Source organism: Muntiacus reevesi, chromosome 5, assembly GCF_963930625.1.
Source record: "Muntiacus reevesi chromosome 5, mMunRee1.1, whole genome shotgun sequence".
Lineage (NCBI taxonomy): Eukaryota > Metazoa > Chordata > Mammalia > Artiodactyla > Cervidae > Muntiacus > Muntiacus reevesi.
In genome coordinates, this window is record NC_089253.1 from 91,085,737 (window position 1) to 91,106,534 (window position 20,798).

Below are 20,798 nucleotides of genomic sequence, written 5' to 3' on the forward strand. Positions count from 1 at the left end.
ATCTTTGAGTTGTTTAGAGCATTTTATGCAGCAGCCAGCTGTGTCCAGTTACAGAGGGCACCAGGTCCCTGGTGTTGTGTCATTCGGTGTTGCCACTCAATTTGTTAAGCAGAACCAAACTAGGGGTTTGCTACTAGAAGCTGCTATTGTTTTTAGCACCGTCACACCCCCGGTCCACTCTGCTAGTGCGCTAGGGCCATCTTAGGCGCTTTACATGACATTTAGAGTTGCTCAGGAGCTCTTGTTGAATGAATGGAAGGACAACAGAGAATGTGATGACAGCAGCCTCCCTCTGGGGCTCTGGTGTCCCTTGGGTCTCAGGGCAGCAGAAGGCATGGCCGAGGAGAGTGGACAGCTGGTCGGGGAAGAGCCACCTGGACCTCTGACAGTGAACAAACCAGAATTGAAGGGAAGAGCCCAAGCTGAGCATTCTGTGGAGCAAATTCTGGGAACCAGCTGACAGACTGCTGGGAAACAGCAAAGCAAAGAGAATTCCATTCCATGATGGGGTGACTTAGAGGCTAGTGCACTGGTGAAAAGTCACCATTTTGTTATCAGATCTCCCAGATACTGACCTGTGGTTTAGGGGAAGATGACTTTTATCGCTAAAAGTGTGCCTTTTATGTGCCTAAGTGCAGACCTGTAGTTCAGTGATGTGGAAGCGGCAGATTTACAAGTGCATGCTTCACTGATCATCGGATTAAAACACACACATGTATGCATACAGACATGTGCATGTGCACACCCTGTGATGATGAATTTGAAAACAGTGGTTTGTGGAATGACTTCCTGCGCTCCTGGCTGGCGGGTCATGGTGACAAGTCTAGGTTCTTCTCTCTACGGGAGCTTGTGAAGATTAGAAGCTGACTGAGTAAGAATGCTCTGTCCTGGTGCCTACTTTTTGCACTGATGTTGACCCAGTAGCTCCAAGATGGTACATTTCTCTGTATATTAAAATTGCTTTAATCCCAGATTTTCCCAATATGTCTTGGCTGCAAAATGAACAGAAAGGTCTACTTACCTTGCTTTTTAATTGCTCTTCTAAGACTACAGAGTGAAGCTGTTTAAGGGTCTTCATTGCAATTTCTTTGAGCAGTCTTCTCTAGGGTAATGATAGAAAATCTTATTCACAGTGAAGAACCTTTTACCTTAGCCATATTGGGCACTGAATTTCCCATACTGATGTACCCATGTGGTCGTAATCAGGTTTTTCAAATTTGGAACCCACATATTTTTCACAGGTTCAGATTGTTCCAGTTCTTCAGAGTTGGACACAGTATTAGAGCGGAATATTTTCAATGACAATCTTTAGAAATTTGAGATAGCCAGTATTTTGGTAAACTTACAAACTCTTAATTTACATGAGGAATACAGTTGGAACTACTAGTTAAGCTCTAGCTCAAACATTATTTTGGCCCCAGTCTGAAGAAAAACAAATCTTCATAATCCTCCGGAAAACAAATCCTTTTTAAGAAGTGCTTTTTTGTGCCTGATACTGTATATTAAGCAAAGAAGGTGGAACCCAGCAACCCAGCCTTTTAGGGCCCTAGGGTATAGATGTAACTTTAGGTGAACGTGTCACATGAGAACAGTTCTTTAATCTGCTTCTCAGCCCAGCATTTCTGATGCCCGTTTCCTGTGCTTCTCCTGGCTCTATCTGTCCCCCTCACCCAGGAGAGCGTCTGGCACCGTTTAGCCCTCAGTACATGTTTGCAGAAGGAGTGAAGGATGTCCTGAACTCCCAGTAATTTTCCCAAAGTGCTTGATAGATATTCAAAGAAACAATGTGGGCTGAAACAACTGTTAATATGTTAAAAGCCCATCTTTAGTAAATATAACTGAAGTGTTTCTTTAAAAATGTAACGCTCTCAGAACGTCCTCAGATTCAATTGCTATAAAGTGGGAATAACTGTTTGCAACGCTAAGAAGGAGCTTGTTGAGAAAGGTCCCTTTGGGTTCTCTGGGAAGAGGGCATGCCAGGACAGAACCTTGTACTGACCTTCATGAATTCTTGATGACAGCACAGTCACTCCTGACTCCATGTGTTCAATCACTATTTGTCACTGTTGTTAAATAGTCCCACACTTTTACTTTTCAGGTGTGTTTTTGGCAGAGACGGAGGAGGTGGACACTCTGGATACTTGTTGGGTTCATGGTGTGAAAAGGTCAGGAATAGGCCTATTTGTAGAAGACAGGCTGACAGTGGATCCCATGAGCGGAGGGAATTAATTAGCTGTTATTCAGCTTACCACATACATCACAACAGCTTTGTCAGGGAAAGTGTGTTCTGAACAAAGGAATCACATATGCGAGGATGTGTTTGAGGGGAAACTCTCTACTAAAGCACCTCATGAGACTGGGGGCGCCATGCAAGCAGGAGCACCCTCCTTGAAAAACTAAACAACCCTGAGTGCAGCAGGTCCCTCAGAACATTTCTTCCAGCTCATTTAAAGCTCTTCTTGGTTCACCAAAAGGCAGGAATGTCATAGGGATTAATGACTTAACTTCATTCACTTGTTCACTTTTGAAATGGGCCCTGTGTTCTTAAGAGTAATTTCCTGTTATCAGCCATGTAAGATTTAATTTTTTTTCTGTGTGCTGTACTGGAGTTTTAATCAAATTTCATTAATTATTAACATGAATAATTATGTGAAACATAAGTGGTTTTGTTTATAGTTTAACAATTTTTTTCTGTCTCTGGAAAGGCTACTCTCTAATCTAGAAAATTAATGAAAATTGGATAGAGACAACTTCCTTCATTTTTTTCTCCTTCCTTCTAAAAATAAATAGCTAACACTCATTTAGCATACTATGTGCCAGGTACTTATAAGCAATTTTACATGTAGTTTCTAATGTTATCCTCACAGTAGCCCTGAAAGGCAGATGCTATTATTATATACATTTTTAAAAAATGATAAAATTGAGGCCCAAAGAGGATAAGTAACTTGTCCGTGGCCACACATCTAGTAAGTGGTAGAGCTAGAATTCCACTCCAGATAATCTGGCTCCAAAGTCCATTGTTTTTCATCACTTTCTGTATAATTACCCCTTTTACTGTAATTACCTCTTATAAAATTCTGTTAATTTGCCATGAGCTTTTTATTCAGAATTCATGATTTGATCAACTTGAATTGATTTCAGAGTATCACTAACATGTTGTTGTTCAGTTGCTAAGTCATGTCTGACTTTTTGTGACCCCATGAAATGCAGCATGCTAGGCTTCCTTTTCCTTCACTATCTCTGGGAGTTTACTCAAACTCATGTCCATTGAGTCAGTGATGCTATATAACCATCTCATCCTCTGCTACCCCCTTCTCCTCCTGCCTTCAATCTTTCCCAGCATCAGGGTCTTTTCCAATGAGTTGGCTCTTCACATCAGGTGGCCAGAGTATTGGAGCTTCAGCCTCAGTCCTTCCAATGAATGAATATTCAGGGTTGATTTCCTTTAGGATCGACTGGTTGGTGCTTTTTAAAAAATTAAATAGCTATGCAGTTTTTCCCTTTATTCAGTTCTGATCCTTGCTGTTAAGCTCTCATTATAGATGCTAATTATATTATAGAACTTGGCAAATATCTGCTTGTTCTGGATCTTAGGCAAAGTATGAAAATCTAACTTTTTATTTTATATACTTCTGAAAGGAGGCCAGTTGAACAGTTTTCAAACATTTGCAAATTCTAATATTTTAGTATAGTATTTCATTTATTTAGTATAATATTTATAGTATACTATTTTAAAAATCTTCTAACAGTGAATATCATAAAAAATACTTAAGTTCATATCTAGCATCCATATTTTTTGTGTACACTCACCCATATCCATACCCAACCACCACCAAAAAAAAAAGATTCAGTGTTAATCATTGATTGGAGGTGTTTTTGGTTTTTTTTAAGATAGTTGTCTTCCTAATTAATTTCTAGTCTGGATATCTGTGGGTAGTCTGGACTTAGAGTAATTTGGGATCCTCTAAAATGTGAGACTAACTTGGGAAATTTTGATTTTTAATAACTTTCTGTTTTGATGAATGAGCAATAAAAATGGATATTTAACTTCCAATAGCAGTCAAATAGTTGTAGGAGAGATTTGCTATATCCAAAATTTTTATTTATTCATCCATTAAATTAGTAAAGTTTGCACCTTATTTGTACTGAGGATTTGCAAATGCTGGTGAATTTTTCAAATGAGGGATTGAAGCACTTGTGGAAAGATCAGCATGTCCCCTGCGGGCGGGTGTTGTGTTCACTGCTGTGTCCCCAGGGTCTGGTGTGTGGCCTGCACCATAATAGGTATTCAGCTAACATCAGACTGAATGAACCTGAAGACACTGAGGTGGACATTTGGGTTGAGTCTATCAAGGGACAGTAGTTGAAGGCCTTTATTTATTAACTCAACAAGTATCTCTGTGTATCACCTTATGCTATGGATGGTGTTAGTTCCTGGAGGTATAGGTCTCAGCCAGAACAAATGCTCCTATCAGAGAAGTAGACTTTAGAAAGAAAGGGCAGTTCTCGGTGAGAAATCTGGAGAGACAGCCACAATTTGGGGAGGTCGATATGAGCAGAAGGATCATTCTCTCTGCTCTTTCTCTTCATTGTCCACAGGTGGAGACTCAGGAACCAGAGGTAGACATGGTCATAGGGGCCAACGCAGGCGTATCTTTGCAAGATGGAGAGGGGCCAGGGGTGCCAGGCATTGCCCAGGGTTGAAAAGGATATGGAGTATAAAAACATTCCGTGTTCCCTGGTGGTCCAGTGGTTAAGAATCTGCCTGCCAATACAGGGGACATGAGTTCAATTCCTGGTCCAGGAAGATTCCACATGCTGCAGAGCAGCTAAGCCAGTGAGCCACAACTACTGAGCCTGTGCTCCACAACAAGGGGCTTCCCTTATGGCTCAGCTAGTAAAAAATCCACCTGCAATGCAGCAGACCTGGGTTTGATCCCTGGGTCGGGAGCATATTCTGGCCTGGAGGATTCCGTGGAGTGTATAGTCTAGGAGGTCGCAAAAAGTCAGATATGACTGAGCGACTTTCACTTTCACTTTCCACAAGAGTAGCCCCGGCTTGCCACAACTAGAGAAAAGTCTGCATATAACAATGAAGACCCAGCACAGCCAAAAATAAATAAATCTTAAAAAAAAAAAAAGACCAGAGAGAAAGTCCAGTCTTAAAAGGCCCATGTAGATAAACCAGCATCTTCATTTATATGTGCTGAGAAGTTGGTAATACTGTTACATAATTAGATTTGAAGTTTTTATATTTATATACTTGAAATTTTTTTTTTAGTGAAATTACAGGTGAAAGACTTAAGATGTGTTAATGGGAAAGAACATAATCTGTCATGCCTTTAGGCCACTTTGAGGGAAATGGGACAAGAGTAGGGGTCACATAGGCTAGGTTTGAGTTTTAGCTCCACCGCCTGCTGGCTTAGTATGGTTGAGTACCTTTACTCGACCTTTCCATGCCTCCGTCTCCTCATCCATAAAATGGGTGATGAGGGTTCCTACTCCATAGATTAACTGAGAGAATACTTTCCTCATAGGATTAAGAAAGATAATGAGTGCATAGAAGGTGCTTTAGCAACAGCCTAGGCCAAATGTTCCATAAATGTTACTATTGGTCTTCATCTTGTTCCTGTCATTGCCAGAATGTTCTCTCCCCTGTTTGTGTCCTTCTCATAGAACAGCTGAATCTGGGGGGTGGTTAGATATAAGCCAGTTATGGCACTGGCTAAAGTGACTCTGAGTCTCGTGTGCTCGTCTCATGACTCTCCTGTTAGAGTAAATGAAGGATCCCCTTTTTATTGATTTGCTTCCAGCTCTGTTATTTGGTGCAATGAACAAACTAAAGTTGTCATTATTGTTTTAGCTCCATGAAAGCGGCTATGATGCTGGCAAAGCTCTGCAGCGGCTGGTGAAGAAGCCTGTGCCCAAGCTGATTGAGAAGAGCTGGACCGAGGATGAAGTGGTGAGCGGGCGGGAGTTGGCCTTGGGTCTGCTGTGGGGCATGAGGGGCGGCTGGGCCTGCTGCTCACCGCGTCCCCAGGATCCGGTCATGGCTGCATTCTGCCCATGGCATCTGTCAGTCAGGATAAGGAGGCTTTGAACCTCATAATTGTATGGAAAGACTTGAGTTTAGTCAGCATTGGTTTCGTAGAAAATGGGAAAGATTTCCCCAGGTGTCATGGAAAGAGAGAAGAAATTAATAGTTGCTCTTTTAAAAAATTAGTTTGGGTTGGTTGATTTGTTTGGTTGCAGGCTAGCTTTTGATACCTCCTGTTAAGACTCAGTTATCTTAGAACCAGTTGATACTCTCTTTAGATTAGGGCTGCACCTTGTTTTTGTTGTGAAGTCTGGTAGGGTCTCTAACCTGCAAAAAGACAGTAGTCAAGAGCAGGAAACACAGACTTTTAAGTCAATATCGGATCTTTCATATTCATTCTGTTACTGCAGCCTATTAAAGAAGGTGGGAAGATAGAAATGTTCCCAGAAGTACATGTTTTCAAACTCATGGATTTTATCCCAGCAGAAAGAGGTCTACTGGAGCTCTCCATCCCCCACCTTGTGACTTTGGGGAGAAGAATTGCCACACAAGGCGGGGAGATTTCTTGTGCTTTTGCAAATATAGTCTTCAGTATGAGCATCACCACTTGACATTTGCCCTTGAGGCTGACCGAGATTAAGATGAGAGCTGGCACTGATACACATATTGATTGATTGTGAGTTCCTTGCCTGTATTTAAAAATAGCCTAAGGGAGAGTGTTTAGAAATTGTATGGCTTTCCTGGTCCCGCTAGATCATGTTTTCAGCAGTATTTATCAAGTGCTTGTTACATGCCAGGTGCTGTGTTAGGCACCATCAAGGGAAACACAGGGCCCCACCTCAAGAGGGGAAACCACCTGTAAATCAGTGTGTGCTGAGGAAAACAGTGGGCAGGGGGTGGGGGTAACCGGGCAGGGGCCTAGCTTCTGTGAAGAGGCAAGCCTTTTGTATATTGAGGGCCCTAAGGTGAAAGCACGCCTGACATTTGGAGGAATATGCAGGAATATGTCTGAGGGGAGAGCAGCAGGAGAGGTGGGGGGCAGGGAGGGTCCCCCAGAGGACAGATTGGGTGGCCTGTGGACCCGTGTTCAGAGTCTTGCTGTTTGCTCTGCATGAGTGGCTTCCGAGCACAGGGACTCCATCTGCCAGTGGCTCTCTGGCTGCTGCTTCAAGCAAGAGTGGCTTCAGGGCTATGTGAGAGCCTAGGCCCGGGACTGGTGACCCAGCGGCACAGCAGCGGGTGGTGGTGAGAAGTGGTGAAATCCTGGGTGTGTGCCCAGGGAGGTTGTCCGTGGCATGCTGTGGATGAGGGCAGCAGGGGTTGAGAGGAGTGAGGGAAAAATCAGGAGGCAGCAAGGAGGGGTCGAGATGCCGAGATGGTCCTTGAAGCTTCCATAAGAGAGTGCCAGCCTTCCCAGCGGTCCCTCAGTTCGTCAGAGTGTTGGTGAAGTCGATGTCGCAGCTTTGAAATGGAGAATGTGAAAGTTTACCCAATTAGTAAAGAGATGCAGATAGCTCAAACTTTTGTCCTTGAGACAGTGGCCAAAGTAAAAATGTTAAACTCAACAGTGTTGAAAAGTCACATATTAAAAAACTAAAAATAGAGTTGCCATATGATCCAGCCATCCCATTTCTGTGCATATATCCAGAGAAAACTCTAATTTGAAAAGATACATGCACCACTGTTCACAATAGTCAAGACACAGAAGCAACCTAAATGCCCATAGACAGATGAGTGGATAAAGAAGATGTGTGTGTGTGTATGCATATGCATAAAATGAAATATTACTCAGCCTAAAGAAAGAATGAAATAATGCCATTTCCAGCAACATGGATGGGCCTAGAGATTATCATACTAAGGGAAGTAAGTCAGAGAAAGACAAATACATGATATCACTTATAGGTAAAGTCTGATATGACACAGGTGAACTTATTTATGAAACAGAAACAGATTCATAGATATAGAAGTCAAACTTATAGTTACGAAAGGGGGAACATGGCATGGGGGAGGGATAAATTAGGTGTTTGGAATTAATAGACACAAACTACTCTGTATAAAAAAGATGAACAACAACAACAAAAAACTATATTGAATATAGTTCCCTGTGCTGTACAGAGAACTTATATTCAGTATGCTGTGATAAACCATGAGTATGGTATGAAAGTGATATGGTTTGTGATAAATTGTAACAAGTATGAAGAGAGTATGAAAAAATATTTATGTTTCTATTACTGAATCACTGCTGTACAGAAATTAACACAACATTTTAAATCAAGTATACTTCAGTTTTTAAAAAAAAGTCAAAATAAATAAATAAATAAATAAAAAAAAGTCATGGATGTTGTTTCCCATTGTAGACCTATTTATGTGAGAAGAAGTAAGAGATTTGATGGGTAAAAATGTTAAATTCTACACAACGCCTTTGTGGAAGACAGACATAAGGAGATGAAAAGGCTGGGACAGTCGTGGACAGTGGCCCACCCTAGGGCCTGTCCACATGGATGTCCCCTGACAGCTGCTTTCCAGACTCAGGCTCCTCGCTTGGTCTGGTCTCTCCTCTCCTTCCACCTTCATGTGCCCACCCCCGCCCCGCCATCATCCCTCACTTTTCACTCCTGCCTCCCCAGCCCCTTTCTCTTTCCCCCTCCATTCACTCCTCTGTTGACCTTTCATTCCCTCTGGGCCTTTTACATTCCTGCTGAGAAGAGCTGGCTTCCTTCCCTGACAGCATTTGCTTATATCGGACACAGTGTGGGCAGTGTCCCCTCTGCTGCCTCTTGGGGACTTGGAGCAAATGGTAGGGTGAAGGGTGATCAGGAACCTGACACATGGGGAAAAGCCCGGCTTAGTTCTGAAAAGTGTAACAGGACTCCAGAGTGCCACTCACTCCCAGCCTGGGATAATCATCTCTAACCACATACATCCTTGTCAGTCTGGGCTCATTTTTACCATGTTTGTTTTAGTGCAAGTTTTAAGAAATGTTTTGGCAGTCATCCAGCCCTTACAGAGCCCAGGGATCAAATGGTTCCCTTACTCATAGGAAGTTAAGTTCACTTTCTAAAATCTCAACAGGGAATGAGGGAGGGTGATTGAGTAATTGATAGGCTGAGGGAAGCCTCACCTGAACTGTCCAGATCATCTCTCTGAATCGTTTTATGTGGCAGTAGGGCACATAAACCAGCATTGCTCTTAACCTGGAGCCTGGTTTTAGCAGTGAGTGAATACCTGCTCTGTGTGTGCACCCCTCCTACTGAAATTCCCACATTTTCTCAGCCCAGGAATCAGAAGATTTAAGCAAAATAAATGGGCCCCAACTCAAATAAATACATGGACCTGCCTCTTTTGTCCTTTTCAATGTTCTGTATACTTGGATGCTCTAGTTATGTTTAAATTTCATTGGCTCCAGTATATGAGTTTGACCAGCTGCCAAGCATCTGACCCAACTCCAGCATCGATGCACTTGCTTTCCTTTGCGCAGACATGAATGGAGCACCGTGTGAGAGGGTTGGCAGGGAGAACCTGCCCTAGGACCCCTGGCTGTGCTGAGAGTGGGAACCTCCTGACCCTGAGGGCCTTCTGCCCTGGGAACAGACTCCTCTCTCTCTCTTGCCAACCCAGACCCTAAGGTTCAGCATCAAGGCACTCCCCTGCTGAACTAGGTCTGCATCCTTTATCTGCTGCTCCTGAAGCCTCTGTGCTGCCATCACCAGCTTTGTTCCTCACAGTCTTTATTTCTGAGTTGATTTTCCTTCTAGTTCGTAGACTAATGAAGAGTGAGGACTTTCTGATGGTGAGAGTAATGTCTCTGCCTTTGAGGCACTTGAGTATTGACAACTCTTTATTTAAGATGATTGTTTTTAAACTTCATTCTAATTGACACTGTCCTCAATCCAGCATTTAATGGTTAATAATTATGCATCAGCACCAGGAGAAAAACTTTTATATGAATCCAGTGATGCATATAAAAGGAAACCTTAAAAGTTTACTTTTGAGAAAAGTTCCCAAATTATGGTTAATACTGTCACCAGACCTCTTCTTCCGAGGTCTTTCAGATAACCATTAATTCTTGAGCTCTTAGGCCTCAGAATTAAACAACAGGAGGCCTTTCATTTCACACTTCCTCTCAGTAATTCCTTAGACACTTGGTGTGTTGTTACAGATATGGTATTTCTTATTGAGGTTGCCTTAGGACTGAGATACTTTAAGTTCTCTTGAACTGATGCCAGATTTGTGCCAATTTCTGTCAAGGTCTAAGCCAGATAGTGACAAAAGAACTCTGTTTTAGAGGAGAGACTGCTGGAAACACCTTCGTAGCTCTCTCGTGGGGAAGTCTCTCAGGCTAAATAAACCAGGTCAGATCCGAGGAGCGTTTTTGCTTTAATTCATGAAGCTATTGAACCCCTGACATGGGCAAGGATGGAGCCCACGTCAGTGACTGGCTGCTGCCTTGGAGAGTGATGTTGCTGGTTAACCAGTTTCACTTACAGCATGCTAAAAATAGTGTTCCTTTTCAGGAAACCATCCAAATCAGTAGAACTCAGGAAGAGAAAGAGGAGGAAAGTACAGATCAGAACTTAAAAAAAAAACAAAGCCCCTAGATTATTAGGTTTTTAATTAAACATGATGAACACATTTAAATATAACACAAAGGCCCCAGGGCTGAACTGCGCCTAATCGAAACAGATTAAGCCACCCTTCCATGCTCGGGTAGTTATTAATTCTGTTTGTTTATGCATGCAAGCTGAAGGGAGCATTTGCGCCCTTGTGTTGTTGCTTATTGCACTGGGATTCCATTGCTTGCTTGGTGCTGTGCTCTTAATTAGCATTCAGCTGTTGATTATGGAAATACTGGGGGTGCTAATTGAATTCTTTTTAAAATTCAGGGCCTGCATTTTCCTTGTGGAGTTTGGCCTGCCTTGCAAGGTTGTAAGATTGGGTGCCTCACTGAGCTGTGCGTTTCACCCTTTGCTTCCCATCCACTTTGCTGTGTTTCAGGAATTACTTTTGTGCTGAAATAACTTTCAGCATAATTCCAGGTGTTACATAAAGGAGAGGTTGTGTTGCTTTGGATGTCCCTGCAGAGTGCTTCTATTTCATCTTGGGTAACTGTAACTTTTGGAGGTTTCCTTGGTGGCTCAGACGGTGAAGAATCTGCTTGCAATGCGGGAGACCTGAGTTGAATTCCTGGGTGGGATCCCCTGGAGAAGGGAATAGCAACCCACTCCAGTATTTTGCCTGGAGAATTCAATGGACAGAGGCGCCTGGTGGGCTACAGTCTAAGGGGTTGCGAGCAGTCGGACACGACTGAGTGACCAACACTTTCACTTTCAAAAGCTATAACTTTTATCTTGAAATATATCTGTGTGCTCAGTCTCTCAATTGTGTCTGACTCTTTGCAACCCCATGGACTGTAGCCTGCCAGGCTCCTTTGTCCATGGAATTCTGAAGGCAAGAATACTGGAGTGGGTTGCCATTTCCTACTCCAGGGGCTCTTCCCAACCCAGGGGTGGAACCAGTGTCTCTTGCTTCTCCTAAATTGGCAGGCAGATTGTTTACCACTAGCGCCACCTAGAAAGCCCCATTTTGAAATATGATTCCCTTTAAATATTTCATACCAACTTTGATGTAATACTTTGAGGTGAACAACCTAGATACAGATAACCTCTGAAATTTTTTATCCAAAAAGAGTTAATCCATGGTGACAGTAAACCTTAATTGGTCACGTACATGGATTTTACAGATTCATAAATTTTAAAACATCTGAACCATCTTTCAGTTAAAACTCTTTTTATCATAAACATAAGTAGAAACCCTTCTTTTGAAGTTGACATGACATGGGAGACTAATTCTCTGAATATCTGTAATCCAGTGAACCCGGGCCACTGGTCAAGGAATTACTCACATGGAGTACACAGGGCCCTTGCCACAGCAGCACCTTCCACGGCCTTTGTTTTGCCCGTTTTGGACTGTCTGCTCAAGAAAACATTGTTTTCATTGTTCACTATTTTCAAGCCAGGCATCTGGATGTGCCAGAAGACAGAGCTGCCTAGTGGGGCAAAAATACAATGAATTTTATTTACTGTTTGTGTGGCAGCTGTAGAAAATGGAATTCACAGCAGAACCGAAGTTAAGGCCCTACAGCCGCAGGAGGTGGTGGAGGTGAAAGCCGCGGGGGGCGGGGTGGGGGGCGGGGCGCCTACAGCCCAGGATTACCAACCTGCACATGTAAGCTTTAGGATGTCTGTAATCTTCGTGTTCGGTTTTAAATGTTATATATTCAATATAGGAGAAGGCTTAATTGAATTATATTTATTTTAGGGATGGTCCAGTTTCCAGAGTTGTGGAACATTTTATATTATCTTTCAAGAAATGTTGATGAACCTGTAGGTCATCCAGTATGAATCCATTCATTTTCTTCTTCTTTTTTAAATTTTATGTGGCTCTTTCTCTTTTGTGAAAACATTATTATAAAAACATTAATGGGAAGTTGACCTCCCCACTGTCTCACATTTTCCTTGTTTCATACTCTCTTCAAAGCACTTTGTTTCATGTACCTACATCATTTTATGTCATTGTAAACTTATATAAACTGAGTCATAACATTAAAATTCTCACTTCCTAAAGAAATCTTAATCTGAGAATTTTTGCAGTTTGCTTAGAACCCAAAATATAGATATACTGTATTTAGTGCAACTCATAATAGGTACTCAGTAAATTTTAAATTGGATGAAAGTTTTTTCTCTCTATTGATTACCCTTCCTCCCATTTTAAACTAAATTGGTAACTATTTCTTATGAACAGCTTAATCCTTAGATATGAAAGTAGAAAAAAGAAAAGGAAAAATTATAATGTATGTTGCATATAATGTATGTTCCATACATTGTACATATAAGTAATATGCATGTTGCTCATGTTACATATTCTTATTATGGTCCATGGTAAGAATCAGGCCTTACTATTAAAAAAGGAAGATGTAAATTTGGGTAAAATTTGTCTAATGTTTCAGATATTAGTGAAACTAAACTATCTTTTCTGTAATTGACTCCCATCAGCCTTTGAATCAGACTCTTGCTTGAAGAAGTCAATAGTGTGGATAGAGTGGAATTTATTGTCAAGTCCTTTTGGAAATGAGTCACCAAATTAAAAATCAATTATATGTGTAGAAAAGTTGGTGTAAGGCAATCAATTTTGTCAGTTAGTTTGCAGAAAGATTCTACTGTGTAACAAGCTGTGAAAAGAACTGTACTTTAGAGTCCTTTAGTAAATGAAATAAGTCAAGCATTGGAAGGGGAGAGATATTTCAAAAATTTATTTCAGTGTTTCATATCAGTAGAAGTTGCCTCTGGGTTAAATCTACAAATTCAGCTGTGACCTTGCCTTTCACATACATGGCTTTATTGCTTTCTAGGCTTCCTCTTTATGCTGTGCTCAAAGTTAGTATGCCTGTTTCTCTCTTTTTAAACAAGAACTTTTTTTTTTCATTTTCTTTAACAAGTATGTTTTCAAGTTCCTTATCCCAAGCCCTAATTTTAGTGTGTGTGTTGTTTTTTTTTATTAAGAAAGCTAACGATGCGTTGTGCTATTCTCTTGGGCTCTGTGTGTGTGTGTTTTCATGTTCATGCATGTGTACATGTTCGGGCCTTGGGGCAATGTAGGATAGAACAGAGACCTGGGAAGTAACCCCACATGGAATACAAGCATAGCGTAAATTAGTTCTCACTGCCCAGGCTAACCTTTTAAAATCAAAGAGTAATTTCTATGGGACATTTTTCATTTTTGCTTGAAGTAGTGGAGTGTTGGGGAGAATCTTCAGCCTGAAAGATTAATAAATATGAGAGCAGTGGGTTATTGAAACCATGTTTCCATCTCATTTTCAAGGACGTGAAAAAAAAATGAAGATAGCATGCACTTTCAGCCACTCTCCATCATCTTTCTCTGTTCATTTTTAAAATGAGAGCAAGGCACGAAGGGACTTGAGAGATTGCATTTGTTCTCCGATAGACAAAGTGGTTACTTTATAAATGAAGAGGCTGGAAAAACCCTTTCCTTCTGCAGTTTCTTAGCAACAGAACTGAAGTCAATTTTTGTTGTGTATGCATGGAACACTTTGTGTACAGTGACATTGGAGCCTTACATTTTCACAGGTGAAACACCTTATTAGCCTGATAACCAGAATTCAGGATTAGGGAAGGAAACAGGAGGTTAAAAAAAAAAAAGATTGCAGTGGGGGGAACCCTACATTGAGAGGAAGTAACTCGTGAAAGCTGTCTCCTCTTGGCCCACTTGTGTCTTAAATCTAGTCTCTTTGAGGTAGAAGTAGTAATAGCCTTGGTGGCCGCCCATTGCTGTGTTCACTGAAGTGCCAGGCTGGTTTTTGTATTCCCCAGTAGTATTGTGTGCTTATTCTTATGATACAGCAGGAAACAGAACAAACAAACCCCCGTCCTTATGGAGCTGACATTCTAGTGGGGAAGACAAATTGAAACAAGACCTTAAGTGACATACCTAGTATGTTCGCCAAGTGCTAGAGTCTTGTATCCCCAGAATGTAGCCCAGGGCCTGGAGCAAAGTTGGTCGTCAGAAAACATTGTTTGACTGGCTTGAATAGAAGAGAAAAGCCTAGTAGAGGATGTTCCCCCTCCCCGCAAGTCCCCAGATCCTCAGACCACTTCAGTGGAGCTGGTCCCTGATACTGAATCAAGGAGGACTTCTCAGTCATCCTGCGTGAGGCCAGAGCATCTTTCCACTCCAGCAGTATTACGTGGACACTTCCCTGCTCTTTTCTTCTTGGTAGCTTCCCTTGGAAGGACCAGCCAACTCCTTCTGGTTGTCTGTTGTTTTATTTTCTAGTTGTTGTTGTTCAGTCACCAGGTTGTGTCTGACTCTTGGTGACTCCATGGACTGCAGCACTCAGGCTTCTTTGTCCCTCACCATCTCCCAGAGTTTGCCCAAGTTTACATCCATTGAATCAGTGATGCCATACAACCATCTTGTCCTCTGTTGCTCTCTTTCTCCTTCTGCCTTCAATCTCTCCCAGCATCAGGGTCTTTTCCAGTGAGTTAGCTGGTTCTAATCAGGCAGCCAAAGTATTGGAGCTTCAGCTTCAGTATCAGTCCTTCCAGTGAGTATTCAGGGTTGATTTCCTTTAGGATCGACTGGTTTGATCTCCTTGCTTTCCAAGGGACTCTTTCCAAGAATCTTCTCCAGCACCACAGTTTGAAAGCATCAATTCTTCGGTGCTCTGCCTTCTTTATCGTCCAGCTCTCACATCTGTACATGGCTACTGTAAATACTATATGGGCCTTTGTTGGCAAAGTGATGTCTTTGCTTTTTAACACACTCTTTAGGTTTGTTATAGCTTTCCTACCAAGAAGCAATCATTTTCTAACTTTATAGACTTTGATTTTAAGAGCCCATTCCTTGCATCACTTAATATTTACTGACACATGTGGTTGCAGCATCTACTGTGAGTGAGTGACAGAGGGAGAGAAGGGCACTGCCCAGTATTCGTCTGATCACTTGGACTAACCCACCTGTCCTCAGAATTCTGTGTCTTGGGCGGTCTTGTTTTGTAAGCCCGAAGATGTGAGATGTGGGTAATATATTTTTCCTCTCAGGATTCCTGTAAACCTCAGGTGTGCTCCCACTATTTGGGCACTTTAAGAGTGTTTTCTTCCCTTGCTAGAGAGCTAGACTCCATGTAATTAATCCCAGCAGTAGGAAACAGAAGAACTGTCGAGTCAATATGCCACAGAACCTACGAGGAGGAGGAGGAGGCAGAGAAAGCTGCAAGTGAGAAAGAACCACACAGTCAGAGAATCCTTCTGAATACTGAAATTACATCATGTGGCCTGAGGGCTGAAATCCCACCAATACTGCATTCAACTTTTAAAATCTGTACCTAGAGCCTGTTTTGTTTTTTTACTGTGTATACTTTGTCATTCTGGATCATTTTATTAAATGGTCAGAAATTAGGACCCTGCAGAACTAGGAAGATCTCCATCCTACAGATAGGAGGAGGATGCCTTGGACACAGAGAGTCACTGCTGCTTTGCTGTCTTGTCCCACATCTTCCGGGGGCACTGTGAGCACAACTGAGGCAGGCCCTGGATGCTGGGGGAGGTGGAAGCTCAGGGTGGCTCCCCCTCCTCTCTGGTCACTCTCTATGGGTGGAAGTGGGGGCACAGGCATGAGGAGGCCCGGTGGTTTGGGAGAAGATGTTGGCCCGAGAGCAGAAGGCCAAGGTGATGGTCCTTAGACTGGTAACCACGAGGAAGTTGGGTCTTTGTGATGGCTGACAGGTTTGTGTGATGGGAAACTGGATCTGATGCCAGTCTCGGCCTACTGCCTACCTCTAGCCTTTTACTTCCAGGAAAAACTGGGCAGATATTTTTTTCTAAATCATCTCTGGTTAAGAAATGTGAAAAGGTGGACACCTGCGTACTCATGTGTCCTCTTAGTACTAAGTAATCTTGGTTTCCCCTTGCAGCTAATTTGTAGGTAGGTTTTGATTATGAATTTATTTTTTTCCTAACCTTTCCCATCAGCAGTAATAAAGGAGATGCACAGTATCTAGACTATTCTAGACTACAGAGATGCACAGTAATGAGTATTATGTGCTCTCTCTGAGTGGGAGGAAAGTCTGATCCGTGTTCAGTGGCTCTGCTTCACATTGCTTCAGTCTCCCTCCTCCTCTGAACAGCCCCAAGTCTTCTGTGGGAGCCTCTGGTGTTATAGTCTGTGGAGGTGTCACATTTACTAGTAAGCTGCTTTCCATACAGGCACCATTAGCCTAAATTAGCCATTTTCTTTTTCTGTCTGGGCCTCTCAACTTTTGGGTAACAGAGCTAAAGAGGCTTGGTTATCTATTTTTGAAAGGAAAGTTTTAGAAAATGAATTTAACTATGGTCTTAGTAAGGGAATCAGTTGACCCAGACCCCAGACCCATATGACATTCACCTACAAGTCAAAAGGCTTTGCTTGTGGAAGGCCCTGGGCTCTCTGCTCTCCTGTGTCCCCAGCAGAACACCACCTGGGGCCCTTGATGGCATCAGACGAAGCTGTTCACACTCCTGAAGCTGCTAAAGAATGGGATGGACTGTGCGTACTTGGTACTTTCCTTCCAGTGCTTGGAAATAACATTCTCTCGTCTTTAGCAGTAATATAGCAAAGGTTAGAAGATACTTTCAGATCGTCCTCAAGGACAGCCCAACTTCTTTGTCAGCTTCCCAAGTTTTTGAGCCCGAGCAGCCTGACCTTAGTGGTTTGTTTTCCTCATTAGCTCTCTGACTTTGTAATCAGCTCCCATTTTTCATTCTTTCCTCGTTCTGTCTCCTCCTCTCACCTTTCTTTAAAACCCCATGTCAGACATTCCAAGGGTCTATTTTCTTGCTTTTAGGCTAATTTTCAGAGGGATCATTCAGTTGTTAAGCATCACACTATGTTATCCTCAGCTGGTTTGGAATAATTTTAGGCAGTGGAGGATTCCATTGTTATGAGGACATCATGTATGGGAGAGGCCCTTTCCTTCTGATGAATATAAAAAGGTTCTTAGAGCCCCAAACCAAATGTCATCATCATCAGTGTCTGGGTAACCAACTTTAGATGTTCCTTAGATAATATTATACAGGGAATAGGAAAGGCAAAGGGCTTCTTTTTCACCTTCTATCAAATTGAATTCCACTGCGTTTCCATATCTGCTATGTACAAGGCTCTGCTAGGTACTGGTGAGACCCCTTCATCCTCTGTTTACTGTTAAGCAATGTGTTTTCTATTTAGCTGAGATTTTTAGAAACATGATTTAAAAATGGTATTGATTTCTTTATCTAACAGGAGGGGAACTTCTTGGGGACTTTAGACAAATAAACATCATCTGTTCTTTAACTGCTGAGATCTCTGCAGGAGGCACCACTCACCTTGATAATTGCCTGGCAGTGTGGCATCCTTGACTGATCCTGGCCGCTGGTATAAATGGGCACTTGAGTCGGACGTTGTTGCCACAGGCACCAGAGAGGAGAGAGCTGGCCCACAGTGGAGGCCCGCTTCTAGTGCCTTGTCTCCTCCTGATACTATGAGCTGCGTCCGTGGGAGACCAAGGGGTGAGCCCGGCCTGCTCTGTTTTCCAGCAGGGAGACTGGGTGAGGCTCTGAGGAGGAGGCACCTTGAAGTATAGATGGGGTTTCAGCAGGCAGGTACCCTCGATCTTAATGGAAGAACAAAGGTTTAAAGAATGTGGGTGGCTGGTCAGTAGCTGGTTGCCCAGTTTGAAGGATGCTATAGGTGGTTGAGTGGATAAGGTGACTGATTTGAAGCCATCCAGTCTTTATGGGAAGAGAAGTTTGTGTTGAATTTAATAGGAAATAAGGAATAATTACATATATTTGAGTGTGGGGAATGGCTGGACTGGAACCGTCACTGAAAATTCATCTGGCAATGACAGGGACTGGGGAACAGAAGTGGTAGTGAGGGAGTCGTGGTTCTGAGACTTGGCTGCACATTAACGTCACCTGGAGAACTTGAAACGTCCCAGTGCCCAGACTGCGCTCTGAGTCAGAGTCTCTGTCTGAGGTGGGACCCAGGCGCCCATATTCTCAGCCCTGAGAACCACAAGACTGGGTGAAGTCTGCAATCCTGGTGGAAGATTTTGAGAGCTCTGAGCTTCCAGCAGTGGTGCTCAACCTTGGTTGCACACTGCAACCACATAGGAAACTTTAACACACACACACTGGAACCACACACACACATACTGGAACCACACAAGAAACTTTAACACACACACAGACACAGGACACATGGGTCCGCCCCAGAGACTCCGATTTTACTCCCCCCTGGGATATAGCTAGGGTGCTGGGCTTCTGCTGTGCAGCCGAGATTGAGAAAGATTGGGGTGGAGGCCGTGAGAAGCAAGAGCAGGGATTAAAACAGAGGCCTGAGGAGCTATAGTAAGGCCTTTGTTATGCGCCAGGTGCTTCACTGAGCACTTGGCTTGAGGTGACTCATTTGTGAACATTCTGCACATGGAGGGAGAACTTTCCTGAGGTCACAGCGCGGTTCATAGAGCCTGCTTTCCAGCCCAGCCTTGTGGTACCCGAGTCCAGCTCCTCACCTGCTACACTGCATGGCCTCTTTGGAGAAGCCCAGCTGATTGGAAATAGGGAGCAAGGAAAAAGTTGAGAGATGCTGCTCAGACACTGTTGTGTTTTGGTGCAAGGGAGGCGGCTGCTGGTACAGCTGATAAAACCATGCCATCAAGGGTAGTTGCTTCGGGGAGGGGAGGAGAGTTTATGTTGAATTTGAAGTGATTGTAAAAGATACAGGTGGGTGTAGCAGTTAGGTATGGAGGTCTAAAGATAGAAGAACTTTCTCATTTATAGAGGGGGTCATAGTTAAGGAAGCTGAACTTGAAGAGGTTAATTAGCTTGCTGAGGATCACAGAGCTAGTAAGTGGCAAGGCCAGGATCTGATGAGGTTGTCAGGGAAGACAGTGCAGCAAGAAAAGAGACTTTGAGGGAATTTTTATGTTGAGGTGCGGAAGACTGGACAAAGTAATAAAGCCACTTAGTACAGAGTCAGAAAAGGAGTAGTTCAAAAAGCAGGAGAAAGATTTGGGTCCTGTGCTATTTCATTTGTTAACCATTATGTTTGACTTGGTAGGATGTGAGAAATGGTTACGTATTTTTTAATGTGGGCAGTGATAGAACTGGGGTTGACGTTGACGTAATAACTTAATTGGAAAATTGGGTAGAAAGTTGGTCCAAGGTCAGGATGTGGAGGCATATATGGCAGTGCTGATGGTGTTGCTGAAGTAACTGGTAGTCCAGGCCGGATCCAGAACTCGGGGAACCAGGGCAGCGGAGTTGAAGGGCTGGAAGTCACAGTCAAGGAGAGAGAGGCTTTTGTGGGATTCACAGTGACTGTGCACTAGTAAAGAAAAGAAGTTTTCTGGTTTTATATCTTAGACATTTTCACCGATGTCCAGTCATAAGTGGATGGCTAGGTTGGAAGGTAAGAGGGGGCGTCAGGAATTGTGGCTGCGAGCAGCTCTGGGCAGGGTTTTTCACGTTCCTGAGAGCACTGTCGGAAGGCAGGGTAGAGAAAGGGTATTTTAGCTCTGTATAGGGCCTTTTAGGTTCGCTGATAGGCAGCGAGAGGCCGGCTTCGTTGGTTGATGTTATGATGAGGGGAAAGGTTGTGGATGATGCTCTCAGACGGGCTTGTCTTTGCTGGAATTGAGGAACACATGTAGAACCAAGCTGCTGGCCCTATCATTGGAGCAGGGAGATGGATGCTGTGTGCACCTTGTGTGAAGATGTTGATGAAGGGAGGTGTTGGGGGTTAGGGCACTTGGAGAACGGGGGTGGGAGAAGAGACAGTAACTCTCTAGGCTATAAAGAACCAGTTGGGGATGCTGGGGTGAGATGTCCCAAGCCAGAGGTAGGGGTTGGGAGGAGAGTAATGGGGAAGGGGTGGGAAGGAAGCTTGTGCTGTGGGTGATGGTGCTGGGGAGACTGAGACATGGCCCCTGAGTGCTGGTCTGCTGAGTGATGTGCTTCCTAAGTGCATGTCTTACACTGGCTTCCTCGGCAGTGAGGCCCAGCGGGTGATAAGTTGAGCTGAGCTGAATTAATACATAGAGCTTGAAGATGGAGGCAAGTGGTGACCAGGCAGGATTCTATGACTAGAAAAATATCTAGAATGTAAGATCACAGAATGGATTGTTGGCTTCAGAATATATCGTGCTGTTTGTTTCCTTGGTCACCCA

General features: G+C 43.2%; 1 protein-coding gene across 6 annotated transcripts in view; it reads left to right on the forward strand.

Moving 5' to 3' along the window:
* The window catches only part of RERE (arginine-glutamic acid dipeptide repeats), a 407,198-nt gene that overhangs the window by 308,252 nt on the left and 78,148 nt on the right, over positions 1-20,798 (forward strand). For all 6 annotated transcript variants that reach the window (XM_065935816.1, XM_065935819.1, XM_065935820.1 and 3 more), the window contains one exon: positions 5,864-5,962. In XM_065935816.1, coding sequence (XP_065791888.1) covers positions 5,864-5,962 — 99 coding nt within the window. The remainder of the gene's footprint in view (positions 1-5,863; positions 5,963-20,798) is intronic.